We start from the raw sequence: 12,551 nt of genomic DNA, 5'->3' as shown, positions 1-12,551 counted from the left end.
TGAGGGTGCCAGCAGCAGATTCAGTTCCTGCTGGTGACAACAGTGATTAGACTGTCTGTGCCCACAGCTACACAGGACAGAGCATATATAGGAAAAATCCTCTCGCACAGAGACCAAAACTAAGGACAGGCAGCTTCAAGTACATGATCTTGGGTTATATCATTCACAACAATGAATTGTTGCCCTATGACACGATTCTTGTCAGATTTTGTGGATAACAAATGCCTCTGGTTAAGGAGGGACCAGTCTGCTTTCTGCCACTAAGAACCAATAAGATGCACCACTTTATTTGTACTTTCTGCCTGAACAGTGACTCTGCAGGCCCTGTATATAAATCCCCCTGCTCTGAAGAAGATACCACGTAGTTTCATCAGAATATCTTTGCTATATGTCATCAATTTTAATTCCAACCTGTACTTTAATATGCACATAACTATTTTCAAATACAAGGAAATCTTGAAGTCAACAGCATCAGAGCTTTCAGTAAATCCTTCACAACTTCAGAAAAATCTCTATAAACATTGTGTAAAGTAGATACAGAATGTACAGAGAACAGTTTTCTATACAAAAGTGCATTTTAGCATTACAATTAGCAGAGAACCGGGGGGGGGGAAAATCAATTTAAGCAATACCATATACTCTAATATATACCCTCACCTCTCCCCCTAAAAAAAGACAAAAAAAAATCAGACCCCCCACTTTCCCCTTGCTTTGGTTATGAACTATATTCAAGGCTTCAATATTACAATTTTTTTTTTTACACTGAAGAATTTATTTGTCATTTGGAAATGTTTTAAAGTTAGCCAGATGAGAGAGAATGCAAGTATGATTCATCAGAGTTAATAGTCAAAATATACAAGCTTTGAATATTACTAGGATGTGCCCTTGACAGATTAGTAAACTATCTTTGCAATCCTTAAATGGACAACTGCATGTTGACTTTTCTATGCTCAAGAACTGCAAGATCAGTAAGCTTAAAAATATTAAAACAATAATCTAACAACAATTGCCATGAAAATCTGGCTTATAAGAATGAACTGTAAGAGCTCCCAAAACAGTTGGGTTTATTAATATTTATAGACCAATGCATCAGCTGATTTCAAAGTTGAAAGAGTGTTAAGAGAAAAGAAATGGCTTCAGGCCATTCAGCATAGATGAACAGCAAATACTGCCATTTTTATATGTTTCTATATTGTATATGCATTCTGATGTAAATGCATGTACTTAAGTTCAAGCAGGTTGTTTTGGGTTTTTCCCCCCAGAGAATGATCTTCACAGGTTTCAAACCACAACAGGAGAACCAAAATTTAGGCCCAGGAAAGTCTTGCAAAGAATTTTCTTGCTCTTTCAAGTAAACACCCCAAACTGAGCATACTGTAAGCATCTTTTTATCAGTTTCCCAGATAAAGAAAAATAGATATCTTAACAGAGACAAAAGATGACATTAGATACACACACAGAAATCAACCAGGTTTGTCAGGCAGCTTTCTTCCTCATATTTAAAATCATATTAGAAAAGAATGTTCTCTACTGTTTACAGTCTTATTGCAATCAAACTTTCAGTGCTCCTTCTAAGCCTTTATAGAGAAAAAGTTACCATGGAAGCAAACCGTTACCTTTACAGAGTGTAAATTAATTACATTCATATTGCAGTGGGTACAAAGCTCCTACATACACAGCTTCAGTACCATGGAACCATACAACTCTGAGCTTTTTCCTGTGTGCCTCTATGTTACTTTTAAGCTTGACATTTGTGCTCTGTGAATAAAAAGCAGAGATCTGATTTAAAAAAAAACCCCAAAAAACATACTAATAAGAGAATGCATTATTTTAGCAGTCTGTTACTCTTCACCTGAACCCAGTAATCTACAGCTGTAGCCACAATGGCCAACACTTAAATTGGCAAGACCAGGTTTAACTAAAATTCCAACTGTTTGACTAATGCCATGGGTATTTAACATAAATTCATAGAATCATTTAGATTGGAAAAGACCTTTTAAGATCATCAATTCCAACTCTAAATCTAACACTGCCAAGTCCACCACTAAACCATCTCCAGGGACGGGGTCTTCCTGGGTAAGCACAGAGCACAAAGCAGGGAAAGACAGGATTCTGACCAAAAACCTCCCCCAGCACAAATTGAGCATGTCACTGGAACTATGGAGGATGAGAAAACAAAAGGGAAAAAAAAACAAATGTGAAAACTCTTGAATCCCACAGCTACTTCAGGCCTGATTCTCTGAGATCAAAGACAACATTATATCTCTGAGTACTTGGCAAAGAACATTCAGGCAAGATGTTATTCTGCATTCTTACCAGAACATTCAGAGTTTTGTATTCTTATGTTATAAGCATCCTGGGTCTATGAGATCACAAAGCTATAAATTACTACCATGGAATCCCTGGAAATCCACTCTCTTCTTTCATTTCTACTGTCACACAAGAGATTGAAGTACCTGCTGGAGACAACACATCACTATCAGCTATTGTAGCAGCCAGGACCTTTTTGTCCAATGTGACAAGAAACTGGACCCATTTAATCACTTGGATTAATTTATACTTACATGCTCAACCTAAGATCAAGGTGGAAATACTACCCTCCTCATTTCATGATCCCTGGAAACTAGTAGACAGGTGACCAAAACGAACTGTACTTCATCAAAATGAGGGCGTCTTCTCTCAACAAAACCTGAGGCATTTTAAACTCTGAAGAATTGCTGAAACAGAAAAAAGTTACACACTTTCATGCTCCACCACACTGAGATATTGCACCTTTCTTACAATTCACTTCAGAGTTTCCATTCTCTACAGTATCATGTGCATTTTTTTTCAGAAAAAAAAATTCAATCACGTTACAAAGTCACTGCAGAAAATAAAAGTTGTACTGAACTGCGACAGTGCACACACGGTGAAATATTTCATGATGAATTCATCCAATACCATGCAAGAGTTTAAAACTGCAACCTGAAATTAGCTGAATTGACAGCAATTAAATTTTGTCTTTCAAGGAAATATTGAGAGGTAACAGACACTTGTGGTTAGTGGCCAAATAACTGGCCATATGGGATAGGTAATACTTGAGCTTAAAATGACATTACACGGCTTTTAATCAGTGAGTGGACAAGTCTGGGTACCTGTTGTACAGCAGCAGTGAGAGTGAATAAAGTCACACATACTAGTTTGACTATGGACTCTTTCAGAGGGCATTGTTCAGATATTTTACTGGTCAGTTTATTTTGAGTCTACAAGGAATGCCACTTCTGAAAGAAAAATACTTCTCCTGTCAGGGCTAATAAGTCTGTGCAGGACATGCAAAATTAATGTCAGCAGCTGACCATGCAGTTCAGCAAGATTGGGCTATATCATGCAATTACAGACACCTGTGGCCACACTAAACTGCCAAACTCCTTAATTCAAGAGCAAAATTAAAGCAATGAAGCATCAAGATAATAAAAAATTACTAAATTCAGAATTCAAAAATACTTTCATAATCTTTTAAGCTTCACATTAAAATTTAGAAGTATTATTTTTATCTCAGCAGGGGGGAAGGAGTTCTGTAAAAAGTAGTTCCAAAATAGAGACATCTTAAAGATGGCCAGAATTAGGAAACAGGTTAAAACTACTTTTACTTCCCTACCTGAAAGCCACGGTTTTACCTCATTTTCTTACCAACAGAAATTTCAAAAGCCAATAGACAACAAAAGGAGATTCTGATACATGTCATGGTGTAACGACCCACACAGAAGACACCCTCAGCTAAACAAACCATTAAAAAGCACAGCTGCATTAATTTAAATTCTCCTGCAAACAACATGAATCTATTTAGATGCACTTCTGGGGAAGAAAACCACTGAAGTTGTGTGCCACTTGTTTGCACTTCTGTTTCCAGTAGAGTTCTTAACTACTGTTAAGTAGTGTCCTAGACAACTTAATTGCAGATTAGTGTACTTTCAATGCATAAAGACATTTTTATTGTAATCTTTCCATAGAAATAGAAGGGATGTACTGGTCAACCATTAGTGATCATCCTAAGATATTGAGCAGCTTCTGAAGACTAAGTCTGCACTTCTTGGGTTTTTTTTTAATTCTAGTTGCTTCCTAAGAACTACATTATTAGGCAGTATTTGTTACAGATTCCCTGCATTAGAAGTCCTGCTTCTTGTTTTCTGTGTAGTTTGAGTTAAATCACAACTTTTAGAAAAGAATTTATGACAGCGCTTTGATTTCGTACAATTCAAGAGCAAGACTGAAGAAAGCCCCACAGAATAGAAAGAGTTTCCCTCATGCTAAACAATCTTCCTAATAATGGGAAAGGAAGACAGAACAAGTCAAGTGGAATACTAAGTTGTAAAAAAACAGAGAAGCTGAAGCATAGTAATGCATGCTTTGTGTCATCCAAGAGCACCCCTAGACTTAAATCTTGTAAGTTAAGTTAGCATATTAGCCAAGTTCAATTTCCTTAAAATTGTATTTACTCAGCAGCTTTTCAGAAGACAGTTAAGTTTCTGAATTCTTTGTTGCAAAATTACTCTCAAAAAGCTGAAGTTACTCAATACTTAGACCTTCTTAGCAAAATTACACTTGAGAAAAGATCTGGTTTATATTGTTAACACTAATCAAAATTTGGTCAGGAAATATATGTAAACAATAAGGATAATACATTTAAGGCTTAGAAAGAACACTGATAAATTCACCCCTGTCACATTAAAACATCCACATCTCCTTCATGGTCCTCCTCAGTCACTTTTAAAGAGAGCACTTCTTCATTAAGAAACAATCCACTCAGTCTTTCTTTACGAGCTTGTCTCTGCTCCTTCAGCTGTCTCTTCCGTAAGGCCTTTTGCTGTAGTTTCCGTTGCTTGGAACGTTTCTGTCAAAAAAAAGAAGAGACAAAATGTAAGATTTTGTTCTGTAGATTAGAAAACACTTCTAAAGCTGGAAAATATAAATTAATCTCTAAAATAACATCTGCTCTGAAAAATTACTAATATGAATTCTTAGAGGTGGTGCAAACAGTCATCCAAAATTGTATCTGATATTAAAATATCAAGACCCAATTACCATATCTGAGTTATGAGGCACAACATTACCCTGTGATGTTGCACAGTCGAATTTTTGATTGAAGGAATCTTTACTGCTGGGGAAATGTTACAGTCTTACATTAACAAGATGTTGAAGAGCAAGCAAGAACTGCTCCTCTCCTCCACCCCTGAAACTGAAATTATGGAGACATGACAAGTGCCACAGTACTACTTCAAATGGAACACGCTTCAGTGGGTCTCTCCTCACCACGTAATCTCATGAGACATGGAAGAATAAACTGAAGAAGATTCAAAAAGCCTGATGAAACTTTCAGTTGGAAAAAAAAAAAAACACAAAAGAAAAACAAAACACAACCAAGATGGTCTTTACTATCCAGAAATTATGCCTAGATTAGGGTGATCAATCTTAAATAATTACTTTTTTTAAATGTGTGTTTTTAAGTTAGATGCATAAGCCCTTACTCAAGCCCACTCACATTACTCTAAACAAAAGGAATTAAAAATCTGCTACGAACATCAGGCTTTCTCTTAGAACAGAAATTATGGCAAGAGCATGAGTTTTAACTCCTTCTGATCATGTCACACCAAACAGTCAACACTGGTTTATCTAGATAACTCAGTTACTAACTGTGTTCCTTCAGGACAAACATCCCAGGTAAGATCACATAAGCAAGCTTAAAGAGTTAAGACAGCTTAGTGCAGATTTACATAATTAGAAACTTTACTTTTGAATCCCGGATTCTCTCTGCAGCACTTGAGGACAGGTTACTATCGCTGTGCGCTCGACTCATGTTGGCACTCGAGTTTGAGGCGGAGTTGGCGACGCTGGAGCCGCTGCTGCTGGCTGAGCTGACCATGCTGGCACTGCTGCTGCTGGCACTGGCACCACTCACACCACTGGTACTTGCACAGCTGTAGCTGCTCCTCTTCCAGCTCTCCCTTGCTGACCGCTGACGAGGCCCGTGTTCCTTGATGTAGTTCCTCACCTGTAGGACAGAGGCAGCAAAATTACTAAGGCTTGATAAACACTGCACTGAGATGCTCCTTTCCATGGAAAAAAACAATTTGCCTATTAATGATCAAGTTATTGGATCAATTCAGTTAGACTTTTAAAATATTTTGCTGCGCCTGCTTAAATCCCAAGCCATCTGGCAGTCACCCAGAGAACTAAGTTAAAATTAGCTTCACTACAGAGGGAACGAAAATAAGTAGCAAGGTTTGGGGTTTTTTCTCCTCTCCTGCTCCTTGAGTTTGCTACTACATTAGTTATTATTTCAACACCAAAAAGGAACATCAGTCAAGTTCAACTGAACTACGCTGTTTACTTAATGTATCAAACCCCTTTATTTTGCTAGGTATACTCAAACAAAAATGGGTGTAAATAAAGCAGTACTTTTCTACTGTAAGATGATACTTAAAAAATGCTTGAAATATGAAATAGGCCAAGCCCATAAAAGCAGTGAATGTTTTCCAGTTTCAATCTTCATTTTCATCACAATCAGAGTAACACTGAAGAATTCAGCTTGTTTGGACACCACATCTCTTCCCAACAACACATCACAATAGTACAAAGACTAAGAAGTGGGATGTATCTACCCCACCAGTCAAGTACCCTTCTTTGTTATAATTCCTATTCCGTTACATCTTTAAAATGTGTTTTTATCTCCCTTTCTACATGAAATTTATGGTCTTCCCCAACCAATCCCAATCTTTTAGAGTTTTAAATGCTAGTTCATAATCAGTGAGCAAATGAAGATCCTCAGCTAGTTGATGGCCATGAGGTGAGGTACACTGCCATAAGCAGCACCAGGTCTATAGTACACACTCACCAGCTTAGGCTTAATACATACTGAGAATGTACAGTCACAGTTTCATATAAAGGTTTCACTCACTGACAATATTGTGCTCTAGTGTATATCTCTATACCTAATGATTAGGTATAAAAATTGATCACAAGTCCATACAATTTTCCAAGACATATCAGATGCTGAAACCCCAAAGTCAAATGTACAAACTTTAACTCACCTGTTTCAGTTTTTCATCTGTGAGACAGTTCAATTCAATAATGAATTCACTATCTGTAGGTGAGATCTGAGCAGTAGGATCAATAATTTTAATAATATCAAGTTGCTCTCGAAGGCCCATTTCTGTACTGACTTTGCGACTCAAGTATTCAATATATTCAACCTAGGATCCAAAGAGAGGCAGGTCATTTTAAAGTATCATTGATTCTAAATGAGAGACAGAAAAAAGGAAGGGCTAACAGGATAAAGCATGCTCAAATATTCTAGCCTTGAGTATCCTTAAAAACTCAGGGTGAAAACCTGAGTAGGCATTAAACTGCCTCTTACAGATCCAAAGGACAAGAAGATTTAGTTTTGAGAATCAAGCAGTCCTGTATAGGTCTGCATTTATACCTACAGCAATCAGGATAGCATTTAAGTTGTATCTTTTAATGGAAAGTTCTGTACATTGCAGTTCTCACACAGGAAAAAAAGTCACCTGTTCATCATTTGTCATTGCGCTCCACGGAAGTTCATCAAGATTCCTGTGCTTGTTTTTCTTTTTCGGAAGCAGACAGGGAGAGCTCGGAATACTAGGTATAACATCAGAAAGCACATCACTCCCACTAGTAATGTCGCTGCCAGGCAACTTGTAACGTGCAAGAGAAGGAACAAAGCTTTAGAGTACAGTAGGCAGATTGTAAATCACTCTACCACTATTAACCGTTCAAAACATACTGTCAAATTAGCAAAGCATCGATTATCTCTGCACTCTAACAACTTCTTTGTAATTACTCATAACTCCCTCGAATCTTCCTACAAACAACAAGTGCAGCAAACTCAATTCATACTATTCTCTACTTATCAATTCTTTTTAAAAATTTGCATATAAGAAAACAGCAGAATGGTGTGGCATTTCAATTACTTCCCTTTTCCATCAGTGGAAATTGTCCATTACAATCCAAACTTAAATCTAACCTCCCCCATTTCAAAGTATAAGTCTAGTTTAAGGAATATAATTTCAAAGTCGGTCTGTAATTCATACCACACCCCATAATTACACAAGAATATTCAATTAAAATTACTGTCATTTGCCTGGAAGCAACTGCAGAACTTCAGCTAGCTTCATTTATACATGACACATGATTTCTGAATGCACTTCCAGTTGAAGTGGGACAGTTGGATTACTCATGCTCAGATTCTGCCAGATAACACCATAAAGAGCTGCAAAAAAGTCTTTCCAAAATTTTACAAGTCCAATCAAGTATGTCTCTTAAGAAAAGTTTGTTTTAAAAAGCAAAGAGTGATAAAAAAAGCTAGTTACCAGTCAAACATGCTGTCAGCTAACTAAGGCTTAAGAAATTACTTCTTTTCAAAACAATTGCCAAGTTTATCAGGCAATTAAAATTTCACAGCTCAGTGAAGCTCTGAATCTTTGGGAACCAACCTGAGTCGTTCCTACAGGCTGCATTATACACATTATACACATGCACTTGTAACTTCTGCAATAAATAGAGACCAGCAGTTAGACTAAACCAGTCAGAAATTCGGAGCTAATCTCAGAGCACGTCTTGAGTTTATTTGCATCTTCTGGAACAGGATCTGAGCCGCCTTAGTTTTCAGTTCTTATAGTGCCCTTAGGACTCTACATGCTTTGACTGAACTTTACAACAAAATTTAAAAGTATGACCTTCACTCACTCCTCCAGATTAAAAAGGCTGAAATAAAACTAAACAAAACATTTCTTTATCACTCAAGATTCAGGTATGTGCTCCCATGCTCAGTAGTTACAAAGAAACAAATGCTGAGAAGGTCATTTGGTCTGTTCAGCCTGGAGAAGAAGAGACTGTGGGGAGATATCACAGCTGTCTGCAGCTTCCTCACAAGGGGAAGAGGAGGGGCAGGCACTGTTCTCTATGGTGAACAGTGACAAGATCCAAGGGAATGGTCTGAAGTTGTGTCAGGGGAGATTTAGGTTGGGTATCAGGAAAAGGTTCTTCATCTAGAGGGTGGTTGGGCACTGGAACAGGCTCCCCAGGGCAGTGGTCACAGCACCAACTCTGACACAGCTCAAGGAGTGTTTTGGCAACGCTCTCAGATATATGGTGGGATTCCTGGGGCTGTCCTGTGCAGGGCCAGGAGTGGATTTCGATGATCCTTGTGGGTCCCTTCCAACTCAGGATATTCTGTTCTATCCGACAGCTTTTCAACTACAACTAAACCCAGCACGTAACAGTCTACACAAAATTTTACATTTACAGTGGAACTAGTTTACCTGCCATTCAAACTCACTGTCTGACCAATCCCAGTATGTGCTGATAGAAGAAGAGACATCACTGCAGACACTGCCCTCAGGGAACAAATCAAAAGAGGTGAACTCCTGGTCATCCAACAGAGAGTAACAGTCATCCTGATCACCAACAGAAACCGATGAGAACAGCTCCTCACTGCACTCTGAGCTGGCGACGCTGGTTCCACAGGATGTCAAGTTCCACCTGCAAAACACAACAAAACAATTAGAAAGCAGCAAACGTTGGCATCAAGTGGCCCTGAAAAATTCTTTTAAGCTTTTTAAAACTATCTTCACTTCGCTCGCATTATACATGGATTTTACTGAAGTTATAATTATGGAAATTGAAGTATTCTAGTTTACAATATTTTTTAAAGTCCATAAACAACACCAAAGGGAACCCAAGGCCAAAAATGGCCAGGTAAAAATCCACACACAGTTAGTATAATTACATCTTTATTTTAATACATTATCACTTTCCACCCCAGAGCCACGACTCCTCTAGTATGTGAATTGCTTCTTTTTGCTGTTGGTTGGATTTCTAAAACACACTGATCTAAAAATAAAATTTTCCATATGTTTGGATATTTAAACTGTCATGTAAATTGAAATAAGCAGAACTAAGAAGTTAATCAATCAGACATCAGGATAAATAGAAGTCAAAGAGAAATTCTAGGCTGATAATCCCCCACAAAACTGAGGCTTAATAAGGAAACACATTATGGATTCATTATTCACAACTCCGAATGTCAAAAACATCGGACATGCTATTGGAATAAAACAGTGCAAAACGGGAAAATGACCTGTGTGAAAATGCTACCACACCAAAACTAAACACTTTTTCCACCTCATTATTTCATTTATAAAGCTAGTTAATGCTGTTGCTAAAGGAAAGCTATTGAGGACTCAATTTTCACAGAACAGGTTTTTTGCTCTAATGAGAGTAAGTCAGAATTTAACAAGCTCATGAAATCAGTCTCCAAATCTGGATTTATTTTACATATTGGTGAAAAGTAGGTCGAGACAAATATGAGTCAGCACAGCACTGCAATATGGCCAAAACAACTTGAAAAGGGCTTCTAAAATGCACCACACAAACCCACACAATCAACTCCTTTCCATCAGCCTGTCCACTTCAGCCTGGCTAACTAGAAAAACACTCTTCTTCCATCCAACTGCAAAAGCCAAGCAATCTCATCACCCTGAAGGGCTGCTCCTCACTGTCATTATTTAAGCTGCATACCAGGTTGGCTAAATATGTTTGTGATGGATTCACTCCCACATCTACTTGGCCAGCACTGAATTTATCCAATGTTAAAGACATTTCCAAAACTCCTCTTTTAGCGGATTCAGGAGATCCTGCTCTCCCTCCCTTTCTGGATCCCTTACAGACGTGCAGTGTTTCACTGGTTCAGACTTTTGTGGGCAGGGCAGTCCATGGGTACGGAGCAGAGCACGGGTGTGGTGACACAGCACACTTCTCAACATGACTACAGTTACAGAATTCATGAAATATTGACGAAAGGAAAGACAGAGTGGACAAAGTTTCCAGACCTATCAAAACAAAGGGTGAGGTGCAGGGGCTCTACCACCACCCCACTGTACAGATACTCCAGGTACAGGCAGACAGCCCTCACCTTCTCATACCCAGGGGGGTCTGCTGGGCTTGCTGGGGTGAACTGGACTAACAACAAGCAGGAACTACATTACAATTACTCATAATATTAAAAAATAGAAAGCCTTATGCAAACAGCACAGATTGAGCTGTGCATCTGCAATGGCTTAATGAGTGTGTGCCCTTGCCCAAAGAAGTGAGATAGCCCCTCAAGATGCCTGAGTTACAAACCTGCATTTGTAAAATGAGCAAACCTAAGTAACACACTTGGGAAGTGAAAAGCAACACAAAGAGAAACTCACAAAACAGCTATCAAACATTATCTTACAGATATGCTAAGAATATTTCTTACTGCTCATGTCACAATTGTGTTTTTTGATTTATGAACCCTATCATGAAAAATGTATCATATTTGATTAAGGGTGTTTGTGCTGAATCATTTAAGAATCTATAATTAAGAGTTTGCCCTTGTGAACAATACTTTTAAAGTGCAATTTCCATGATTTCATACAAATTCAACTGAAAGACTACTTTATTATTCACTCTTCACAACGGTGTAGCAGAAACACTAATAATCAGTAAAAGTATCTTGCAAGTCTGGAACAGGAACTAGAACTATCCCACACATATGTTCGTGACTGAAATCTCACAGACTGTTCTCAAAAAAAAAGCTATTGCCATATTCAAGTTTAATTATACGCAGTAGCAGAATTACATTCTTAGAAAGGCTGTGATTTTCACTTTTGGAATTTCTTTGTAGAGCTGTATTTGCACTTTTTGAATAGATCTTTTCTACAAATTACAGGCTGAATAATTTGACGATCATTAGTAGCATGGGATTGAAATGTTTCTGCAGGAGTCGGTGCAGTCACCAAGCTGCCTGACTCATTCTGAACCTCTACAGGTTTTCCTGGTGTCCATGCAAGGCCTGCTTTTAACTCTTATAAACACACCACTCTGCAGCTGACCATCCTGCAGCGCTCAAAAATTACCACAAATCTCAAAAAATATGACATTTGGAAGGGAACGAGGCTTGGAGCCACCTGGCTCAGTGGAAAGTATCGCTGCCCAAGGCAGGGGGGTTGGAACTACATGATCTTTAGGGTCCCTTCCAACCCAAACCAGTCTGTCATCCTACGAACAAACACATCTTTAAAAAACGACCCAGCTCACATCGATAGGTGTAACGTGACGAGCCGAACCCCGACTAAGCCAAGCGCAGGGTACCCCAGCAGGGCGTGCGGAGCGCCCTCAGCCCGGTCACACCCGGCTCGCACCGGGCAGGCGAGCGGGGCAATGATGCTCGGCCCTGCCCGGGGGCAGCAGCCGCCCTGGGGCCCCTCAGCACCCCCCGGGCGCACCTGTTGGAGTGGAAGCGGTGCAGCGGGTCGGTGCGGTGGCAGGACGAGAGCTGGCAGCCGAAATCGCTGACGTCCAGGCAGCCCTCCTCGCTCAGGCTCAAGCTGCCGCCGCGCGGCGGGTGCTGGTGCGAGAGCAGCGGGCACGGCTCCTCGGGAGCCAGGAACTTCTCGTACGGCTCCTCGGTCATGGCGGCGGGCGCGGGGGCGGCTCGGGAGGCGGCGGGGACGCCTGGGGCAGGC

General features: G+C 39.4%; 1 protein-coding gene across 1 annotated transcript; it reads right to left on the bottom strand.

Moving 5' to 3' along the window:
• Positions 1–365: 365 nt before the first annotated feature.
• On the bottom strand, positions 366–12,499 carry FAM199X (family with sequence similarity 199, X-linked). The gene is made up of 6 exons (XM_017817846.1): positions 12,312–12,499; positions 9,321–9,540; positions 7,545–7,694; positions 7,068–7,229; positions 5,768–6,028; positions 366–4,870 (listed from the first exon to the last, which is right to left on the bottom strand). The coding sequence occupies exons 1-6, from the start codon at positions 12,497–12,499 to the stop codon at positions 4,700–4,702; spliced, it is 1,152 nt and encodes a 383-aa protein (XP_017673335.1). The 3' UTR covers positions 366–4,699.
• Positions 12,500–12,551: the final 52 nt, after the last annotated feature.

Source organism: Lepidothrix coronata, unplaced genomic scaffold (genome assembly GCF_001604755.1).
Source record: "Lepidothrix coronata isolate B3197 unplaced genomic scaffold, Lepidothrix_coronata-1.0 Scaffold2, whole genome shotgun sequence".
Taxonomy (NCBI): domain Eukaryota; kingdom Metazoa; phylum Chordata; class Aves; order Passeriformes; family Pipridae; genus Lepidothrix; species Lepidothrix coronata.
This window is presented reverse-complemented; position numbering and strand designations above follow the sequence as displayed.